The sequence below is a fragment of the Lonchura striata genome, chromosome 1, assembly GCF_050655825.1.
Source record: "Lonchura striata isolate lonStrDom1 chromosome 1, ASM5065582v1, whole genome shotgun sequence".
NCBI classification, from domain to species: Eukaryota; Metazoa; Chordata; class Aves; order Passeriformes; family Estrildidae; genus Lonchura; species Lonchura striata.
Window position 1 is genome coordinate 73,456,056 of NC_140703.1, and position 23,315 is coordinate 73,479,370.

The following is a 23,315-nucleotide window of genomic DNA, read 5'->3' on the forward strand; positions in this document are numbered from 1 at the left end:
AAATGTAATTCTCCCACTGTAATCTTTAAAAAAATAATTTTCTAGTACTGAATTCTGGACTGACCAGGTCTTTGGAATTTTCTGCTGTCATGCAGAAACCATTCAAGTAGCTTGACTGCCACAAACAGTGAAGCTGCATTTAACTGCTCCTCAGGGAACTAATGCATCTAGTCAGCATACAATTTGAAAACAAAATGAACGGAAAAACCTCATTATGAATGATACATATGTTACAAATAATGTATATAAAACTATAAAATATGTGAATTGGAAGGGACTCACAAGGATCATTGAAGTCCAACTCCTGGCCCTGCACAGGACACCCCAAGAATCACTCCATGTGTCTTTCTTTGTTGTACCATATGTTGTAGTTTGGGTTTAAAATGCATTTGCAACAGGAAGATAATCTTCTTAACAGGTATTTTTACTATTGAACTATATAATTCTATCTAGTTTTGATGAATTGTGCTTTAGTACCATCTACTTTACTACTATTTACTTTTTTATGCCTTTAGATTGCTTCTTTAAGAATCAGCATTTTAACGATATTAGTAGTATTTGCTTCAGGCCATCTGCACTTTGAAAGACCCAAATTAACAGCATGAACTACGAATAGTAATTAAAATTATAGTTTTAATTTTAACATCATTTCAATACAACCACTAGTTATAACACAGTATGCAAACCATTAGTTAAAACTCTACAGAACAGCAATAAAATTATTAACTAAAGCTATCTTTTTAAGTCATTATACTTCACGAACCATTAGGAATGTAGTAGCAACAGATCATAGTCCATTACCAAATAAATGTACTTGCTGGTTGTTCTGGTGAACAAGTGATGTATTAAACAGATCTAATACTTAACAAATGTGAACTATGCCTCTGTTTTTATTCCACACTAAAAGCTCTGGCTAGCACTCTCTGTATTTTAAAAGCATACCATTCCTTTATTTTCTCCAAGGGGGAATTTGCATCTCCTTCATATTCCATGTCCCTATGGCTCAGAGTTAGTGAGAGTTATTTCTCCTTACTTCTTACATGACCTTTTTATGCCATCCTGCTTCTCCCCTGCAATAAATCCACCCCTCTGTGGCCAGTAGCAGATTTCAACTCTGCCCGTGGGGCAGCAGAGGAGCACGCTCCATAGAAAGAAACTAAAAACATAGAGGGATCAACTGTGCAGCTCCCAACACAAGTCAAATCTGCCTCTACCCCTATTTGGCTTTGAAGAAAGAATACATAAGCTGCTGAGTGCATATTTGCTCCACTTGGGCCTCTTCTGCTGCCAGTACAAACCCTACTTTTCATTTCCTTATGAAGCACAAGTCGTCTCACCATGTTATTCGTTGGTTATGGTTTTTGATGTTTCTGGGCTTACAGCACATTCTGTCCTTTCCATGTGAACTGCAGAGGACAGAGGAGAATCACCGTCCCTAACTTGTGGAGGCTGCAAGACCTGGGCCTAAAACTCTTATGCTATTACATAAAAATTAAACTTGTACTTTGTTTTTAAGTCACATTTTCTTCCCTTGACTTACACTTCTGAGAATTTAATTATCTATATTTTCTTTTCTTCTTGCAAACTTTTCTTTCCTCTTTTGATCTAGTTTGGACTTCTCAGTGTGTCTGATCACTGCAGAAGCTGGGGAATATGGCCACAGTCATACCCTACTTTTGATTAAGTAATGCAGAGCTATGGGGGTTTGTCACTAATTTATGGATAACAACAACAACAATAATAATATAGTTCAGATGTCATTGCCATAGACTTGTTTTGTTCACCCCCAGAACTAAAAGGCCCTGTAATTTTATCACAGCTGTGATTAGCTCTCAACACACCAAACTGAGCTTTTAATTCTCTGAATCCGCTTGTAGATCTCCATTGGCTTTTGTCTCTTAGTCTATTGCTGATGACAAGTAAGGTAAAAATACACATCTCAGGAGGTCAAAGAGTATTAAAATAACTGGTAAGTACTTCTAAATTGAATGTTCTGAAGACCATTTTTCTCAAGCCCAGGTGACATTACTTTTATGTTCTAGCAACTTACAATTTTTTTATTTGAAGTAAAAACCCGAGTTCACAAAGTAAGTATACATTGTTTGCTTCAGTTATGCTCCATCTATACAAAGGTCTTTGTGTTCAGAACATGTGCCTAGTCATGCCATTTTGCATTAGTCTTCAAAGGAGCAAAATTGGTATTTGCTAAAACCTTAAAATGCTGCTTTCTATGCCAGCCTACATAAGCCCTGAGCAGCATAACTGGCACAGTGTGCTACACTCTTCTGTCCCACGGCTTTAAATCTTCCCATGCCCAAGTTTACTGCCACTTTGCTCCACTAACACTTCCCAGCTACTGGCATATCTCAGGTTACATGGGTGGTGTTAAGGTCAGGAAGCCAAGGAGATAATACTTTGGTTTTCCACCTGCTATCTGTTGAGCAGTCTTCATGAAGCTGTTAGGAAATATAATTTTGACATCTCCATCTCGTTGTTAAATGTGATTGGAATTAGCAAAGTGCCAGTGAGCGGGCAGATGCACCAAATGTTAGCATTATTTATTTTTCTTGGAAAGTAGAAGAAATGATAAACTGAACAAACTTTTAAATTATAGCCAAATAAAAGTTCACTGAACTTCATCAGTAACTATCAAACCTTTATTCTGGGTTCGAATGTCTTATTTTTCGACTGCTAGATTTTTTCAGAAAGACAAGAAAACTTAAAAAGATTCATTGAATATATAAAGAGTACATTAATATTATTTTTTATATTAATTAAGCATTTAAAATGTTTTCTCTCCGCGCCTGGGGAGCAGGAGGGGCGGGACTCGGGGGCTGCGGCCGTGGGAGTCGCCCCCGGTCCCGGCCCCGCCCCGGCCCCGCCCCGGCCCGGGCAGGCTCGGTCCCGGTCCCGCCCCGGTCCCGCCCCGGCCCCGGGCAGGCTCGGCCCCGGTCCCGCCCCGGTCCCGCCCCGGCCCCGGGCAGGCTCGGCCCCGGTCCCGCCCCGGTCCCGCCCCGGCCCGGGCAGGCTCGGTCCCGTTCCCGCCCCGGCCCGGGCAGGCTCGGCCCCGGCCCCGCCCCGGTCCCGCCCCGGTCCCGCCCCGGCCCGGGCAGGCTCGGCCCCCGGGGTGGGGGCGGCCGCGGAGCCAATGGGCGGCTGTGACATGGAGGGAGCCGCGGGCGGGGCGGACCCGCACAGGGCCGAGGTGGCTCATCCCGCTGCCCATCCCGCATCTGTCGGTCGCGGCGGCCGCAGGCATGGAGCCCTTGCAGGTTGCCATCATCGGCAGGTAAAGCCTCTGGCCGCCCGCGGGCGGCGGCGGCGCCCCAGGGAGGAGGTTCCGGCGCGGCGCCTGTAGGACGGATGCCCGCGGAGTGCGAAGGGGTTTGGGCGCCGTGTCCCCGCTCGGCCCGGCCTGCGAGGAGGGGTTTGGGTGCTCAGTGTCGGTACGGCCCTGCCCCAGCTGTCCCCGCTGCTGCAGCCGTCGGATGTGTCAGCGAGCTGCTGGCTCGGGGCCGGCGGTGGTTTTGCCCAGCCGCGGGGGCGCGCTGCTGCTGGATCTAGGGAAGTGGGGGGATGCACCTGCCTTCTTCTGCTTAGGGTGCCTTTGTTTAAGCCTCTGACAGCTCTGTGCTACTGTAAAACAAACAGCAAACAAACATCTTTACCGAAGTGAGTCACCCTTTAGGTCTGAAAGACTAGTGTCCCTTTTCATAGCAATTCCTTGTGTGTGTGTAAATGCAAGAGGAGTGGAGAAATCCAAGCACAGCTTAACGTCCTATTTGTCAACTATATCGGGAAACTCCTAAGTTTGCCTTAGACACTCCTGAAATAATACTGACTTGACACAAGAGTCAGCAGTATTTCTGGCTTGTGTGGCTACACATTGTTTCATTCTCTCATTGAGCTGAACCTAAAATTCTTTACTTGAACAAGAATCTGGAGGGGAGAGAAAATAGGTGTGGGATAGTGACAGTCCCCTGTGCACCACTGTACCTTGGTGCTACAAGTGTGGGCTGGAGCCAACTTTATTAGCAAGACCACTTGAAGCCTTAGGATGGGAGTCTGAGTGGTGCTGTGTGACACTGACCCAACTGGCTCCTACTGCTGGTACTCAGGGAAATTGTATTCACTGTAGGTGTGTCTGAAGGGTCAGCAGAGTTGGGCTCTTGCCTGTTGCGGCTCCTGTGGCACTACAGCAGGTTTTGGTAGCACCTGCAGAAGCTGTGTGAGCAGATCTGGTTGTTAATACTTTATCTATCACTGGGCCCAAAATGACAGTGCTTAAAGTGTCAAAGAGCACTGTCTTGGGGTGAAATATGCTAACATTGAGTTGTGGCGATGCTGTCATGTACAGTGCAGTAATGGTGCATGCCTGATGCCTACCATTGACTTACTTTGTGTTTTCTGTGGTTCAAAAGAAAAACCCCACAATCCTAAAAGCCTGTATTAAAGATTTTTTTTGTGTGTTTTAAGGAAATTTAATTTAAACATGCAACTTAGAGAGGTTATGCTACTTTATAAAGATACTGGTAGATTAGATATGCTTATATCAAGTTGAAATGATTCAAATGCTTTTATTTTATTATACTTATTAACTATGAGGCTGCAACAGACATTGACCATGCCTGTTCTGTAAGTTTGTTCTGTTGCTTGCCTTAGAATTGATGAACTCTGGGCCTACTACAGAGAAGTAGTTTATTTTTAAATGGTAGGTTTTGAGTGAGATCTTACTCTCTGCTTAATAGCACTAAATGCAAAACTTTACTTTTTTTTCACAGTTATTTCCACTGATTTCTGCTATTTCCTGAAACTTCCTGTTTTGATCCTTTTAAAAAGGATATAGTTAAACCAAAGGCTGAGCATGTTCCTGTTTTTCCTTCCTTCTTTTCTCATCTGCCCTGTTATTTTATCTCTGACTTTTGCTCCCCTTTTAATCTTTTATTGATGCCCTAATGGCACTGAATTTTTCAATTGCCAGATATCACTAAAGTTTAATGCTGCAAATACAATGATCTTGGAAGTGAGAGGAAATGCATGTAATTATCAAACCCCCCAATGTAAGAGTCATGGATATTAAGTTCTGATCTTGTCTCTGTTATGGATTTTTTTTCCTAATTTTTTATGATTTTAGTTTACTTAAGCTTGTGACACTGTGCCTTTGTGCTTCCATTTGAAAAGACTGCTGCTTGCTACACATCTAATGAAGTTGGAACTTGCATCGCTTTAAGAGAGATGATACAATTGTCAGTTACTACAGTTTTCCTCCATGTATTGCTCAGTAATATGATTCACCAAAAGATGTAGACAGACTGTTCCTCTGTGTATCCAGCATGATAAAGTACTTAATCTAAAAATAAAGGTAGTGCTAGAGGTGGCTAGATGGAAAAATAGTACCAAACCCATGCTCAGTTGAGATTTTTTTTTTCCCTTTTCATGTGCTTGTGGTGCTTTCTGAATTGCTGAGAATCTGTGACTTCAGTAGCTGGGCCCTGAGTTTTCTGATCACCCCTGAAGCAGGATCCTGCACTCTGGGATCAGTGGACTGCTGCCTGTCTTCAGTCTATGAGCCAAACAAATTTATTTATTTATTAATTTATTTATTTTTAAGCTCTTTAATGTAAATGCATTAACCAAGTCCAGGTTAAGATTGTGGCTGACAAAACTGTTGGTGATTGAGTCCAGTATCACAAAGTCGTGGTTCCTTCTGTTTGACTTCTGCTCTCCTTTTTCTGTTTTGTTGTGGGTTTTTTCTTCCCCATTATTTTCATTCCAGCTTTTGGAGAAGCTGCTATACACAGCCAGCAAAGGGTATTTCTCTGTTAGAGAGATTTGTTTCTCATCAGTATGCAACTCATTTTATTATCAAATATCAAAGAGTCCAAGCTCTGGTTTGGTTTTTGCAATTATTTCAAAGATCTTCTTACCCCTATTAAATGCTGGTTTATTAATTGGCTGATTTTTTTTTCAGTGGACTCATTGGTCGTAGCTGGGCCATGGTGTTTGCTGCTGGAGGCTTCAAAGTGAAACTTTATGATATTGCACAAGAGCAACTAACAACTGCACTGGAAAATATTCGGTAGGTAACTTGACTTGAAATAACTGGGGTTAGGATGAAACTGTGGGATTTTTGTAGTTATGAATGAATAGCCATATCTTGTTATTTCAGGGAGCATAGATTTTAGGCTTTGAAGAAGGCTTTAACTTAGAAGTACAGGTTAAGACCAGAAGATCTGTGCTTCCAAGTGTCTCTGACACTTCTGAAGAGAAATTTAATTTTTACGTTATTAAAGATATTACGTTTAAATTCAAATTTTTAAAATAATTCTTTCCACCATTAGGTTATTTATAGGCTAGGTTTAAAATATATATGAACATAAGAGTTTTTCCACAGAAAGGCAACAAAGACCCTTTCAAAGTGGAGGTAGGTTAAGATGGATTGCTGAGAAGCCCAGCTACAATGATTAGCATTTTATAACTAGTTTTTAAATTCTTAAACTGGTGTTTTTGAGTCCTAGAGGAAAAAATTGCTAGTGTCATTGCTCAGTTGAAGTAGGAAGCATCTTTAGAAGGAGTGCCAGTTTGAGGGTGTGAATGTGACATCGCTTGCACCAGTTGAGTCCAGGCCTCCAGCCCTCTTCTGTTGCGCATGGCACTGTGGCTAAAGCCTTGTGCTTTTGGTACTACAAGAGCTACAAGTTCAAGTCTTGCCTGTCTGCTCCCCTCCCCCAGCTGTCAATGCCAACAAGTTAATTTTCTATTCAGTCACTCTTAACTGGAATTCTTCCAAGTATTTCTCTAACCTTCCGTTGAACTGATATAAATCCTTCTGTGGCCTCCTTACCAAAGGACTTTGTGTTCTGTTGATTTACTGCGTGCTGCATGAAGAGCTGTTCATTGTGTTTGTTTTGAACCTGACTCCTAAGTTACTTTGATTGGCCTCTAGTTCTTTGTTAGAAGGAATATATCTGCTTGGTCCTATGCAACCCTCTTCTTGCCAGGCCTTAAAATACAGTTTTTATCTGCCTGTGTGAGAGGGTGAAAGTACATTTATAAGGTGCCTCTGTGTACAACCTTATGTTGCTGTATCGGCATTTAATGCTGGACTTCAGATGACTTCACAATTAGCATCAACCTAAATGCATCAGCTCTGTCTTCATGATGCCTTGGAGGGACATGATGTCAGCTTGTGTGTCAGCTGTATGGGGTGTAAGGTGCACCTGAAAAAAGGTTGTGGTGTGTTGCATCCTAACTGGTTTCTGTAACAAGCCTTAAAGCAAACAAGAGTGACTTGAGGAACCCCTTGTAGATCAGTTCAGTTGTTAGAGTTCAGAAGTTAAACAGTGTGTGATGTCTAGTGAAATCTGCTAAAAAAGACTTGATAACAGAAGAGTGGGAAAATCTATCTCCTCATTTTTTTCTTTCCAGGTAGATGTTAGATCAAACATCTCTGTTGCATCACCTAGATGACACAAACTTTTGGGTTTTTTCAGAGTTGCTGTCATAGTGGTAGCCACAATGAGATTCTGGTCTATTAGGTGGCAGCTTTGTGGTGTTCATCACTAAAGCCAGTACTTGCCCCGTATTTTTTATTTTTCTAATAGCAGCATGAGGATGTTAGCCTTCCAAGGTTTCAAGCTTGGAAACATGAAGCATAGAATGTCATGTGTAATAGGATAGAGTGCTATTTAAGTGGGTCTGTACTGTCATGTGCCTGTTGTGTGTTCTCCTGTAGGAGTTTGCAGAACCACCAAACGGGTGTTGGAAGGGAGTACTGAAGGTCATCTAGTCCAACCTCCCTTTTCAAGCAGGGTTTTCTAAAGCTCCTTGTATCCAGACAGCTTTTGAAAAGCTCCAGAGACCTCTCCAAAGAGACCCTACGATATCTTTGGGCAAGCTGTTCCAGTTTAGTTACCCTCACAGTAAAGAAACTCTTCCTCTTGTTCAGGTGGAACTTCCTGCTTTTCAGTTTCTGCCTGTTGTCTCTTGTCCTATTGCTTGGCACCACTGAGGAGAGCCTGGGTCCATCCTCTTGACACCCTCCCTTTATACATTTGTATACACTGTTGAGGTCCCCTCTGTTTTCTCTTCTCAAGGCCGAACAGCCCAGCTCCCTCAGTCTCTACTCAGGAGGGATGCTCTGGCACTATAATCATCTCTGTAACCCCCTGCTGGACCCCCTCCAGGAGCTCTGTGTCTTTCTTGTACCAAGGAGCCCAGAACTGGACCCAGCACTCCAGAAGTGCCCCACCAGGGCAGAGTAGAGGAGCAGGATCTCCTCCCTTGACCTGCACTGCTCTTCCTAATGCATTCCAGGATCCCACTGGCCTTCTTGGCCCTGAGGACACTGCTGGCTCATGGATACCTTTTTGTCCACCAGGACCCCAGGTCCTTCTCCACAGAGATGCTTTCCAGCAGGTCACCCCAGCCTGTGCTGGTGCCTGGGGTTATTCCTCCCCAGGTGCAGAATTCTGCATTTGCCTTTGTTGAATTCCAGACAGTTCCTCTCAGCCCATCTCTCCACCCTGTCAAAGACCTTCTAAAGGGCTGCACAGACCTCTGGGGTATTGGCCACTCCTCCCAGCTTTGTGTCATCAGTGAACTTGCTAAAGAGGCACCTGCCCCTTCATCCAAGTTATTGGTAAGTTCAAGGCAAGTTCAGTTGAGTTCAGGGCAAGTTTTGCCTTTCACATAAGATTATCTTAACTTATAATTAACTTGTGTATTTTGGCTATTGTGACACTCCAGTTAAAAGGAAAACCTAGTCTTCGTGACAAGAATACACAAACTACACAGTTTCTTCAACCACTATTTTAATGATTGTATCTATCAAGATATGGTCAAACTTCTTTGCACTCATTTCATAGCACACAACCTGCAGTAAATCACAATGATTTACTGATGTGATACTTCTATAAGAGTTGGAGCTTGGGCAGGTAATATGTGCTAACAGGCAGGAGAGCAGCAAGGGAGTGTCTTTCTGATAGAGCCAGTTGGTCACTGGTTCTCTGAACTTGATGTAATTTGATTTCCTTTTTCTCTCCAAACAGCAAATACTTTTAGGGAAGTTTTTAGGCTTAGGGGCTTTGTGGTTTATTTTGTTTTAGTTTTGGAACATACTCATTCCTCTCTAGTCTGCAGTCCACAAACTTCTAGTGTATGGAGGTATGACTTATTGGAGAGAAACTGAAGTGTACAGATGATTATTTGTAGTTTCCCTTTTCCAAATAAAACAGGGTTTGAGTAGTAAGCAACACTCACTTTACTTCTAAAAGGACATGATACTTCTTTGATGGCAGAAGTGATATTTAATTATTCTATGTTGTTGTCTTTTAGTCTGTTGACCCAGAAGTCATTGCCTTTTATATAAATTCAGAACATCTCAAGGTCTGCTCTAATGAAACAACCTTTTATTATGTTGAAGAAACAAACTAATGAACACCCTTATACCACACTGGACCTACTGAATGCATGGTGTAGTAGCCTGGCTTGGGAAATGTAATTTTTCATATCTAGCAAGCTTTTTTCCCTGTATCGGTGTGATTCTAGTTTGAATGAAACGTTGCTAAAGTTTGAAATAATGAGAATTAGAAAAACAAGTGGAATCCTATTCCTGAAAGTACTCCTAAAACACAGGATGCAAAAATGCTTTAGTGCATGCCCCTCTGCCAAAAACAAATCTATGATATGTAAATATTATAATATGTAATATGTAAACTTTTCCAAGTAGTTACTTGCTATTGTTCTAAACATAATTATTCTATTGATAAATATTGATTGATTACCAGGCTTACTGGCTTCATCTTCCAGTCTGTCTTATGTATTGTTTTGTTGTATCAGTACTGTAAATATCAAGAGCAAAATGCCTTGGCTTGGCTTAAGTCTTCTTTGATAGTTTTATTTATCTCTTTTGAGGGGAGAACTTCTAACTAGATGATTCTTTTCAGAGCACAGTTTGATATTGAGCGCCTGATGCTGGCACATCAAGCTTGTGCTAAATCGTAGGCTTTATTCTACCTTTTGATTTTTATCTCTGCCCACCCACCACACCCAAAAGTGCAATTAACTAGCTAGGCAAAACTGCATCATTGCAGAACTAACTAGAGAACATATTGATAGGCTTTGGAAGGGGATAGATTCTACCTTTACAAAAGTTCTGTCTGAGTGGAAAATACCTCATTAAGGGTGATTTGTGTAATTACTAAAGTTGTGTTTTGAGAACAGTTATGATGCTCGCATTTGCCGGGTATGCAGAGTAACAGGTTGTCCAAGGAGTTGCGAAATCTCCTTTCCTGAAAGCTTTCAAGCTTGGCTACACAAAACCTACTTGGTCTGTTCTGTCTCAGGCTAAATATGAGTGATGTTTTGGTTTGTTCTCACCATGCCAACTACTATTTATCAGACAGCACTAGATGGTTGTGTTTTGACTGTTGAATAGTTCTAGTCTTTGGGCAACAGCAGCTGGCTGAACTTGTGAAGAACAGGGCTGGTGTTTTCTCTTCATTCCCTTATTAGTGTGGGCAGAATGGTTGTGATTAAGCAGTCATAATTCTAGTAAGTATTTGCTGGTTGCAGCTGTGTGTGCTGAATATACCTGCCCAGTAGTGGCTGTGGATAAAGGTGAGGCAAGTGGGGTGTGAACAGGATGAGTAAAGTGTTAGCATTTCTTTCAGGGTCCTTCCGTAAAGACTTTCAGAGTAGGATTTGTAACCAGAAGCATCCCAGGCATTTTATGTGATTGGGAGTGTTCCCATAGATTGGATGCCTTGTCCTGAAGCAAATACTAGCCCAGTTCCCAGAATAGTGCTGACATGGGCAGACAGGTACAACAGTAAAACTCTGGAGATAGGTGAAGCGTAAGCTCAGAAAGGAAGTAGTATTTTCTTATCGATGTGAATTCTTCATTCTTGAAAGACCTTACAGGTATTGAGTGAAGCTCTCTGAGCTGCACATACAATACAGCTGCAGAGTGGAGCTTTGTATATGGCTGCAATGATTGCAGTCGAAGGTCAACGTAGGGATGATCCCCTAAAAATTTAGGCTGTCGTCATTAAAAGGTCATCCAGTAGAGGTCAGTGGTGCACTGCTCTAGGTACAAACCTTTGTGTCTTAATGTATGGCAAGTATCACGGAACACTGGTTTCCCACAGTTCTGCAGCAATCTAATACCCCATGGGAATATAAAGATGGTTTGGTGTTTAAAAGACTAAAATTTGTTTGTAGAACAAAAGAGTCAGAATGGCTATAAGTAGATTGGCAAAGGGTGCAAGAAAATTAAAATTTCCCAGGAGGGAAAGCCAAAATTGAAGTAATGCACATATTTCCCTCCTATGCGTTTTAACTGACTTAATTGTATGACTATCATGAAGATTGGTTATGTTAAAAAGAATGCTTTTTGGTTTGGAATAAAAAAAAAAAATCAGTCCAGCCTCAAATTCCAAAGATGACGATGGCAGGTTTGAAGGTTAACTAAGAAATGGTATTCTGAGTGCACAGGTATTGTTAGTGGATTATGACGGAAAAGCAGAAATGCAGAATGGTAATCACTGGCACAGAAGGAAAGATATGAAACAGGAGATGGGTGCTGCAAGCTTGGTGAAGAGAAATAAAAGCTGAATCACTTAGTCTATGACTAGCTTTTTCAAATCCCTCAATCACCAGTCATGTACTGTAATTTTGGAGAACCTGGGAAGATGAGCCAAATGTAGTATTGCAATGAGAGTGAACAAGAACTTCACCCTCTTCTTCAAAGAAGGAAGTAATTCTGATATGATCTCTTCAAATGTAATTTTTGTGTGTGTGTTTTTGTTTGATTTGAAGTTTTTTTAAGCATGTGAGCAAGAGTATGCTGGATTTAGGCAAAACACCTGGGAAATGAACTAATTAATGGATAATAAAGACCTTTTGAATTATTCATCTTGCCTCACAAGGTGTGAGGGAGCCAGAAGTTTGGATTCTGTAGCTTAGGGCACCTGTTTCTTTCCAGATGAAGCACTGGCACCTTTAGTGTGCCAGCACTAGAAGCCTTAAGTGTTGGATGAAACTTCTGTCCAGCATGCTGTATATTCCCTGTGACCTTGGGAAAGGGAGCTGAAGATCCCTGTTTCCTATTCTTTGCCATAAATTACTCAAGAAGTAGAAGTCTGTGCTTTTAAGCCATCCATTTGCTGTGTCCTTAATTAAGTGGGTAGGAAGAAAAAAGGATTTTTTTTTTCCTGCTGCTATTCATTAGGTCAACTTTCTCATGTCTTCATGAGGATGAGCAGTTTTTGCTGAATAATAACCAAAGGCTCAGAGGACTTCTGTCTCGATGTAACTGATGAAAACTGAACCCATTTAACCATGATAAAGACTACATCAAAGAGCTTTAGGTTGATTGTGATCAGACAGTTTAATCCCACCTAATTTCTGTGGCCATTGTTCCTCTAAGCAGCTTATAATGTTTTTGAAAAATGGCTTGCTTGTTCTGGATGTTTGAGGGCTTCAAACTGTAGAGACCTTTTCTGAAGAAGTGGCATGTCCAGTCCCAGCCAGGGTGTGTACTTGAGCATTTATTTCAAGTTTAGTAACTATTTACATTTTTTGACACTTGTTCTGTAGTCATTTTAAAAACCTCAAAATGTAGTGGCATGGTTTTTATGAGGGGCTCTTACCTGTATTGAATGTATTTATTTATTTCTCTACTAGTAAAGAGGTGTTCCTACAGTGAGGCTTTGTAGCAAAAGAGCTGTTTGTGAAACTTGATGAAGTTTAATTAAAGGGACCTTGCCTCCCATTAAATATGAGCAAAAAAAAAAACCCTCTTGCTGATTGTGCACCAGTTAAAACAAATTTGAAATGGTGACCATCTTACATCTAGATGTAGACCTTGGAGCTGTCTACTTGAAGAAAAACCTTTGATAAGATGGGGGACGTAGGAGAAATGACTGAAATGAATATTTTATGTTTTTGAGTAGAGATGTGCGCAGTGGCACGACAAATAGTTATGGTTTGTTAAGAAGGTTTTTTTAAGAACTGATGGTGGCTGAACAATGATAAAGTGTTTAAATGTGTCTATGTTGTTTCTGTCAGCAAACAAATGAAAGAGATGGAGAAGTTGGGAGTCCTGAAAGGAGCTTTGAGTGCGGAGCAGCAGTTGGCTCTCATTAGCGTTTGTACAGACCTGAAGGCAGCAGTAGAGGGTGCAACTTTCATTCAGGTAAGCAAAGATTTGCCAACTCCTAGCAAACGGTGATTAAAAGCTGTGCTATGCAGTAGGTGGGCACTGGAGAGTTCAACATCATGACCCCATAAGGATATAGTCATGCTTGTTAAAGTTCTTTGTAGCCTGGTATCCTGCCGTGGGAGATCATGCCTCTTTGCAGAATTTCTTACACTAGAATCCTTGCAAGTTTATTCTGAGTTAGTGGGGGAGAGGCTGGCAGCTAAGCTGAGAGGGAATTGCTGACCTCCATGTATAATAATGACTGTACCTCTTAAAAAGATGAATGTAAGGTGAAGGTTGGCAGGAGATTTTTGAGGGACAGATTATCACTCAGGGAATTCCACATGTTCTAGAGCCTGTCAAAAAATGTGTTTTTCCCTCTCCAGATACTTAGTGAAGGCAGGTAGCATGACATATGGGGTGACTATTCTGACTGTGAGGGAGTGCTGTAGCCAAGCACAGCTATCCCAGAGTGCTAAAGTATTAAAAACAGGGTTTATACATAGGTTTGAAATCTGTGCTGCTAAGTAAAATTTGAATGGGGAACAAGCTGAACTGCTAGGACTGATAGTTTGTGGCTGCTTAATTATTAATATGCTCACTGGATTGGACATAGTGCAGAGAATAGGCTAATCTGGGATTACTTCTGGGATAAAGTATGAATGTGTTTTCATTAGGATTGGCATCTTCTACCCTGTATGGCTCCCGAGTATTATTCCAGTGTCGTACCATTAGCTGTCTCAACATGTATTTGTGCTGTACTCTAGTTTACAACTTACACTGTTTAAGGCTGTAAATTCCCAGTCTGATCAGCTGCAACACAACCCTAGTAACAAATTGAACTGAAAAGAGCACAGACTTCCAGACATTTTACTCCTCCCAATTTGGTGAAGTGAGGAGGAGAGAATGGGAGGCAGGGTGAAGGCTCACACAGAAGTCAGTGTGTGAATATACTCTAGCTTTTTACAGTAGTACATGAAATTAAATATTCAACTCCAGTATCTTGCTCTTTCATCACTGATGAGCTTGGAACATGTTAGTTCATAGTATTGTGTTCATGCATGTTTTGCCTACTTGTACTGAGTTTAATTTCCAAATTTATTGTCTAAACACTTAGTCTTGTGAAGTCCTTCTGCAAATGTTTGTGGTTGTAATAACAATGGCCAACTTAAATTTCATAAGCTAACTTTTAGGTCATTTATGAATGGATGTAACAAAGGGCACAGCTATCTGTGAAACAGCACTGGCCAGCCTATTCCAGTGAGTAAGAACTGACTGTTCTTCCTACCTACTGCTTGTGAAGGCTGTCTTCTTGTTTCCAGTATTCTCATAGATCTTCTTGTTTTCTTTTGCTGTTTCAAGCATTTCTTACTACATGGTATATCCATATGGTGTCCTTACTTTCTCTGTATGCTACCTGTAAGGATCTGATTTTTCTTAGTGCCAACTTTGTATCTCTTTAACATTCTGACTTCTATTTTACCATCTTCTTTTGAAGCTGAACATAGCTGTCATGGAGTTCTTGGGTTTTGTTGCTCTGGCAGGGGTGTTGGGTTTTGATATGCTATTGATCCCATTAAAGAGGGCCTTTGGCAAAATCTTAAGATTTTTAAACAAGGTCTTGCATGCAACATCAGATTAAATCAAGGTCCCACCACTGTCAATTCATTTACAAAATGGGCATTGAGCAAATGTTGCAAAATCAAAGTAATTTTCTGTTAGAAGGAACCTGTGGAACTCATCTGGCCCAACCCATTGCAGGACCAACTTGCTTCAACTTGTGCAGAATTTGTGCAGTTGAATTTTGGGTAAACACTTCTGGTCTCTCTGGGTGATGTGTTAAAATGTTTGACTACTGTCATTGCATTTTTCCCCTAATATCTAATTGGAAGTCTCTTTGTGCAACTTCAGTCTCTTGCCTGCTGTCCTACCAGCCTGCACCTCAGAGAACCTGTGTGTTCCTTTCAGGTAGCTGAAGATAGCAGTGTTGTGTTGGTAGTGTCCAAACAGCAACAGTGTACCTGGGGTATCTGCAGCTTTCTGGCACTATTTTATGTTCCCTTAGCCCTCTTGATGTCTCTAAACATGCAGTTGCTTAGTATATTAGTAAAAATAAACTGAATAGCTGCAGTATGCCCACGGATAACAGGTCATTTGTGTGAAACATGGTTGTACTATTTGTATCAGCTCTCCAAACTATAGGATTAAAGTTTGATTCAAAGTGTTAACAAATGCACAATGGAAGTGGGCAGGCAATTTATTAGAAATAGACTTTCATTTTCTCTTGAAGGAGGGTGGTGGAATAGAATGAAACAATCGAGGCTCATACCCTTATTTCAGCAGTGAGCAGACTATGACTGAACCATATGAAATTTAAGAAATGCTGCTTAGTGCAGCTTTGAATGTGGAAGGATAAAATGTACTAATTGTAACTTATGAGTGCAAGTGTTCTGACTTTGTTACTTAAAAAATAAAATATTGGTTGCATTGATCTTAGTCAATTATAGAGGACTCAATTTTCATGCTTAATGATACAACCTACGGATTAGCTTATTTCAAAATTTTCATGAGAACTCCATTTCTTTACCCTGGATTTTAGTTGGTTAAATCTTAACTTCTTTTCAAATCTGGCCTTTGTCGAGTAAGTCCACTTAAAGCTTTAAAAAACTTCTTGATGTTTGCCTTCTATGAGTAAATTCTTCATACAATTGCCTTCTATGTAGTTTTCATAGGACATAACTTAGAAGGAATAAAATAGTAAAAAATGGAAGTTCCTAAGTTATATCAGTGAAGATACAATTGGGAAAAAGATGCAAGAGATAATTAGAAGGATTGAGAAGAAAATTTATAACAGTGATGTCTTGAACATTTTAAAAGGTTATATATTCTCTCTTCTCAGCATTTTCATGAAGTAACTTGTCTTGCTTAGTGTGCTTTACATCATCTTCAGAAGGAAATCAGTCCATGTTTTGCTCTCAGTCTGAGTACTCACACAAGTTTACTTCTCAGAACTTTCCTATGCTACTTGGAATAAGTGCATAACTTATAGCATGTAGGTGAATGTACACAGCAAGTTTTTGTATCACTTAAAAGCTTTAATGCTGAAATAACTTTTCCATTAGCTGAAAACTCCATGGAGACAAATTAATGAATATGTTTGTACTAGAAATGTTCCTGGCGTGGGACTATCATGGATGAGTTAAATGTTTCTTAATTTTGTGCTCTTAGCTTTCTTGCATAAATATATGATTACTTTTGTTATCTGTCTTCATGTGACTATTGGGTACTGAACATCTTTGTTCTCCTTTGAGTATTAAAACCAGATTTTAGTGGATATATGCTAGTTCATAAATAAGATAAATTGAAAGAAGTGTAGCACTTGTATGATCTCTTACCACAACACTAGTAAAACAAAACCAAAGGTTTTTAATTGAACAATTTACTAACTGAACAATAGAGTTTGCTAGTTTTCAGAGGAAGATTAGATGGATGACTATTGCTAAGATCTTACTCTTGACACCGGGGCTGCTGTGTCTTTGGTGACTTGTGAGGGGTGGCTGGGCTGGTTGAAGATGGACACAAAAGGTCACTGAGAGGTGATCTCTGAATCCATCTGTTGTGCTGTGGCATTGAACAGAACAGACTGGGCAAGGGGATGAAGTTAAACTTTTAACTTACACCTTGTGTTCTTGAAGTATCATTTATCCTTTTTACTTTTAAAAGAACTCTGCCTAAAAGCCTTAGAACAGTGTCTTCATTTCCTGCCCATCCCTTTAAAAAGAGAGGGTGTTCTGCCCCCTTTCCTCCCTCTTGCCATTACATCTGCACAGACTGTTAAGCTGTTGATAACGACACTAATTGATTTTCAACCTGGTATCTTTCAGATCTTGCTGGCTCTTTTATCTTTTCCAGTTGGACATATTTTTAAAAAACAGTGTTAACAGCTTTCAGAAAGTCTGGTGGTGTCTTCAGGGTGCAAAATCAGCATTGACTTTGGATCTTTGACAACAGGTGTTTTGTGTCTCTGGTGATAAAAAATTAGTTTTTGACTGTCTGTTACCAGTTTCTACTTGTAGCTTTTGTTTGGCTTTCCTGACTTCTTTCAAGAACTGTTTTACTTCTGGGGATGAGGGAATGTCTGCAGACAGTAGATGAAGATATCTTCAGCTGCCCTGAGCTCATAGGCTGGAAGACCATACTGTTTTGGAGGCTCTGTTAGTCACAGACTTCTGTAGAAACAAAACTGCTGGCAGGCAGAGTGTGCAAGCATTGCAGTAATGTGGCTTCTTCTGAACTGAGCCCTGGATGGATAAACATGGGTCTGTTTGCTCTCAGCTGGGCAAATATAACCTTAGCCCTGGTTTTATTCCACAGAGCTTAAACACTGGTGTGAGGCACCAGAAGTTGTGTTTTGGCTTTTGAGGGAACAGGTTTTAGGCTTGGGACTTGACTTGCTGTCTTTGTAGAAGTTTTGAGAAAATTATTTCTAATTTTAAAGGTTTAGATGATCAGATCTTTAAGACTTGCTGTAAAACATTTTATGAAATCAGCATCTGAATTGAACTGAAAGATGATGTTTAGGTAAACAGATGCTCCTGCTGAATGGACTTATGTCCTTCCAAGTTTTCTAACATTTATTTCCCACCTATTCTGTGCATATAACAGCTGATGTCGTCCACCATTATGGTCTTGAATATGGTTTTGGTCCTTGTTTCAGGAGGTTGGCATTGCCAAAATTGTCATCCTGCCTGACAACTAATCTTGCTCTTCAGGTTCTCTTCCGTTACTCCCTGGTCCCTTTTCTAGGGTGGTGGTGTGTTTCCATTGCCTTTCCTAGATCACTTCCCCTAGTTTTCAGGGTAGATGAAATCAGGGTAGGGAAAACCAGAGAAAATCTAGTACTTTGAGAGAAGATGTAGGGAGGAGGATGTCAGTCAACTAGTCTGAGATCTTATTGCCCTTTCCTGAGGGAAAAAAAAAGATCTTCATCTGTTGCAGCCTGATCGGCTTGTCTGTCTTTTGAAAGTTTCGTTGGCCATGTGAACATCATGGAAAATGATGGATCTTTTCATGCCCTGATACTAAGAGGAGAAGAAGCAAACTTGTCTTAATTTGCTGTATTTGCTTTAAACAAAAGAAACAGCCAAAAAGCCTCTCACAGAAGCCCTTCAAACCGTCCCAAATTTGTCTGATTTTAGAAGAGGTAGTTCTGAAGACTAGTACCTTCACAAATTCCGTTTTTTTCTGCTAAAGGTTGAGAGGACACTTGTAATTCAGTCATTTAGTCTGAACAGTATAAAATGGCAGTAACTTCAGATTCTTTGACAGGGTATGTTTATGAAAAGTAGGAGAGTACGGAATGTTTCCATCCAAGTGCTGGATTTCACCTTAGTGTTGTTTACTTGCACAGTATCTTGCAGTCAACAATCTTTCATGTCACTCAAGAGGTAGTGATTCATGAAGCATCAGATTTCACACTTGTATGAGCTCATATGTTCAAAACCAATAAGATATTACCACTCTATATCTAATGTGATTTATAGCCCTAAATTATTATTTTAAATTAGGTTAGCCTGAAAGTGCTGGTGCCTTTACCTGATCTTTTATGACTGCTTTTACAATAAGTTTCTTTATCTAGTGATGAGACCAAAGGCAGGCAGGATCAGTCATACCTAGACAACTGTCTGTCAAAAATATGTTAACCTGTTCTTAAAATTATCTTGTGGTGTGATTCCTTCTTCTCCCATGTTGAGCATTTTGCTCCAGTGCATACATAACCCATAGAAAGTCCGTAACTGAAGCTCTGGGATGTGAAACTCACATGCCTGTACTTTATTCATATTTTTGATAATTGTTTCACATGGTGATTATGTGGCCCTCCCATGCCTAACAAACAGCCAGTCTGCTTTTCAGTTAAAGGAGCTGCTGCCCTTATGATGCCTTCTTACCTGTGGCTTACAGGATAGCAGTAGTTAGTTCAGGTTCAAAGTAAAAGTGTTGATTGTCAAGGTTGTGTGGCTTGGTTTGGACTAACTAGAGTTGGTTTACACCTAGGGAGGCTTTTGTTGCAAATGACATTTTTGTTAATGATTTGGTTTTTGTTCATGAGCTTGAAACCATCTTGGAGGAAGTTGCATACCCACTTAGTGGAATGAGTATCTGCTGTGGGAAAGGGGCAGACAGGCTGATGAGCTCTTGTTCCTCTGTATGTATCCCACTGGGCTGGGTTTCTGCCTCACATCCAAGTGTTTCAGGGTTTTTGTGGTGGTTTGTTTTTTGTTGTTTTTTTTTTTTTTTCCTTCTACTTCCTTTTAACTGATCAAAGTCCTGACACTGCACCGAAAGGTGTGCAATAACCTGGGGCCTCCTTTGACAACAGCTGTGTGTGTGTCTCATCCCAAAGCCATGCAAAAGTGTGTGTGCCTCCTACCCAGCTGCTGGCCCTGCCTTTATCCTTAAGGAGGATAGCAGCACTTTACAAAAAGAGACTGAAGTAAATATGCTTACCATCTTTGAATTAATGAATTTTTGTTAGTCACATTGTCTTAATAATGCCTTGGTATACTGCTAGATGCACATACTATCCATCTCTAAAGTGCCTCAAAATATGCATCTAAAACTATTTTTGAGGGGAGTGTGATGGAAAAGTCCAAAATACTTGGAAGTCAAGTACTTGCATTTGAAATATGTAATGATTTTGAATTTTGTGAAATTACCAAACCTATTCAATATATTAAAAATAGATATATTTGAGCTAAGTTCTATTAGCTAATAGTCATATCAGAAGCAAAATTGATACTTCTATTTAATAATTTGCTCTGATATTAAAAATACAGTTTTATGTCTCTGCTTGTTTCAGTACCTGAACTCCCAGCCTCTGCAGTCAAAATGTGAAGTTTTTAAATTGCATGGAATACATGGAATACTGACATGGAATACAATAAAAAAAGCACTCAAGTTTCCTTTATAAAAGGTGCATCTTCACTTTCCAGAATAGACATACACACCTAAACCCTGCAGGAACACAACAAACCAGAATATCAACACAAAAGCCAAATAGAAATTACAATAATTAGGACTGAAATACTAATGATAGTAGTGAATGTTTTAAACACTCTTTTGCTTAAAATATAATTTGATGTGAATTCAATAAAATGGTGACTGAAACACAGCAGTCTATATGCAAGATGGAATAAATAGATGGAATTTTGCTTTGGTAACTTCAGTAACCTCAACTTTGCCAGTGATGTTGGAGGAAACAGCTGGTTGTCGTGGCAGGGTTTAATTTGCAGAGAGCTTATTTTAGCATATGTACTTTTCTCAAAGAGGCTTTTACAAGAATCTTTTATTATATTATTTAGATTTGGTAAAATTACATGAAATAATTGTATTTGACTATACAGTTGCTATAGATAGTAATTTGAGATCTATTTAATTTCATTAAATTTGCAGGCCTCCTGTTCAGGTATTTTTAATGTTTGTCTTAAACAGTATTCAGATTATGTGTAGGAAAAAAAAAAAACCACAGGCCAAAGCTTTGTAGGTTTATATTAATCAAGCTTTCTTTGAGGAATAAAACATTCTCAAGTGACTTTTTAGATTGAAAGTAAAACAATTATGCCTGTCTTTTCTGTGAAGTTCTTTTCCTAGTGGATTATAACTATAGAAGATAATGGAAGTATTTGTAGAAATGTATTAGGCACCAAGCTTTCAGAAAAGCTCCTTTTCTGACATGCAGCACTCTTTGTCTATTAATCCTGTGATGTTCTTTATATTCCCACAAAAAGCTGGATATAATGTGGTTCCTGTTGCAGGAGTGCTGACAGTCTGGGTCCAGTTTGTGGGATAGTACTGTGCTTTGAAAGCTGCTACTATGGCCTCATTCTGTGAGAGGAGAGGATTGCTGTCACTTGACTCTGGGAACTGTTCTACAGGAGTGCCTTAAAAATGTCAGCTAAATCAAAGCACTGACAAACTGAGGCTTCTTAAAATGCTGTAAGTTTTATATGTATATAAACAGAGCAGGGGCTTGTGGCATGTTTGGAGATCCTCACTTAACTGCAGGAGATGAGGAGGATTCTTGGTGCAGTCAAAGTGGTTGTGGCTTCTAAACAAATTACCTGCTGCTTAAAACCTTACTGAATTTCCTGGGAAAGGGGAAATTGCAGAACTCTAGAAGATAATTTTCTACCTCAGTTGGCAAGGGCACAGGCTGCTCTTGCTGTAGCAGCTGTGGCATGGCACTGAAATGCAACTCCTGGGGGTTAGGTGGTACAAGACAAAGGTGAATAGCTGTAGGAGGGAGATAACTATGGGAGGGGAATAGGGTGTTTCTTGCTCTCCCTTGGTTTAATTGAGGAGCCAGTTCAGAACTTTTGGGTCAATATTAGCGGGACCACCAGTATGGGAGACTTTGTGGTAGACATCTGTTATGGACCACTTGATCAGGAAGAAAAGGCCTTCTTCAGAAGCCTCACATTCACAGGCCCATGTGTTCATGGAGGGGCTTCAACCACATCAATATCTGCTGGAGGGACAGCACAGGAGAGCACAAAGAATTCAGAAGGATTGTGGAATTAATTCATGGTAACTTTAACACAGGTGGTTGGGGACTAGAATAGAGGACAGGTTGTGCTGGACCTCACAAACAATGAAGAACTGGTTGGAGATGTGAAGGTCATGGGGAAGTCTTGACTGTAGTGACCATGAGATGGTGAAGTTGAGGATCCTTGAGAGGAGAAGGAAGACAAAAACTGGGATTACAGCCCTAAACTTCAGGAGGGACAACTTTGGCCTGTTGGGCCAAAATCTACTTTGAAGAGTCTCATTGTATGGGATACACTCCTGCAATGAAGGTGGGTCTAGGAGAGCTCAAGATAGATCTATCTTCATTTGCAGGGATGTATATATTATCATAAACCTTCATATTAAGATTGCCAGGGAAGAAAGACTTTCTTGTTTATGTTTTCAATTTGCACCAGACAGGATCTAGTCAGGAGGTAGGAATTCAGTGTGCAGTGTAGTTTTCAGACTTCTTTATTCAGCAATTCCTAATGCTGGTGGACTACCATCAGACTCCATACTTGTTACTGGGAAGGCTTGATGCTGCTCCCTGTGACAGCATCTCCAGATATCTTACAGAAAGTGCCTTGCTGGTTGCTGAGTGGCTGCTAATCTTTGACCTTCTGCATGCTAGTTTAAATATCTGGCTTTCATGTTAGACTGCTTGTATAGGATGTCTGTGTATTTTAGGACCATTCCACTGTGTTGCAGGGCTTTGCTTCAGGCCATGTTTTGTTTTTTTTGCCTCCCAGTACTAATAAATTGCTCAGCAGGAATTCTCCTTGATCGTATAAGGAAAAGGTATTTTGCAAGATCGTGTTTTGGGGAGTGTTTTTCTAGACGTTACAGAGGAGTTGCTACCTTGGCTTATTTAAGAATGGATGGGAAGAACCTGGACAGAGGCCAGCATTTAAATATAGGAAAATGAAGTTGTGCATTTAGATGAGCATGGATGAATGTGGGAGTACAGATGGTGGGTGGCATGGTGAGAAAGGCCTATAGAAAAACACAGAGACAGTGGATTTAAACAGATGAAACTCACTGGCTTTCCATGTGCTGGCATTTCAGGGGTTGTGCCACGTGAGTGCAGCTTCTTAATTAGAGGCAACTAGACCTCAATCACCATGTGGTGTATCAGTTAGCTAGGGAGGGAGTCTAGCATGTGTTTATCTTTGTGTAGTTCTTTACTGGTTTAACTAGCTGCTGTGTGTTCTCTGACTGTATATTTGGATAGTGTAATTCCTATTACATATAAGCCTTTAATTCAATACAACACTTCCAGGAGATGGGCTTTAAAAATTAACAGCTGTCATGTTCTGATCAGACTCTTAAGAGATGTCTAATAAAGTTTAAATTAGAAGCCAGATTTGTAGCAACCTTGTCTAGGTGACCAGGCCTTGGAATAAAGGTTTACTGTTCTCTGCAAGTGAGAAGTATGATCTTCCCTAAGAAAAGGGCACAGAAATATACAGTGTCACTTAAAATGCATAGTGGTGCATGCTGACCTTTCTGCACTGATTCTTTGAGAGAAACTGATAGCATTAAACCC

The 23,315-nt window shown here is 40.4% G+C and overlaps 1 protein-coding gene and 1 long non-coding RNA gene across 2 annotated transcripts in view; one reads left to right on the forward strand and one right to left on the reverse strand.

Moving 5' to 3' along the window:
• The first annotated feature begins 3,153 nt into the window (after positions 1–3,153).
• CRYL1 (crystallin lambda 1) overlaps positions 3,154–23,315 on the forward strand; it is a 51,199-nt gene continuing 31,037 nt past the window's right edge. Inside the window, exons 1-3 of the mRNA XM_021539960.2 lie at positions 3,154–3,289; positions 5,972–6,079; positions 13,072–13,198. Coding sequence (XP_021395635.1) covers positions 3,258–3,289; positions 5,972–6,079; positions 13,072–13,198 — 267 coding nt within the window. The 5' untranslated portion in view covers positions 3,154–3,257. The remainder of the gene's footprint in view (positions 3,290–5,971; positions 6,080–13,071; positions 13,199–23,315) is intronic.
• The window catches only part of LOC116183414 (uncharacterized), a 79,199-nt gene continuing 59,166 nt past the window's right edge, over positions 3,283–23,315 (reverse strand). The window contains exon 4 of the long non-coding RNA XR_004148043.3: positions 3,283–3,636. This is a non-coding gene — a long non-coding RNA (uncharacterized LOC116183414). The remainder of the gene's footprint in view (positions 3,637–23,315) is intronic.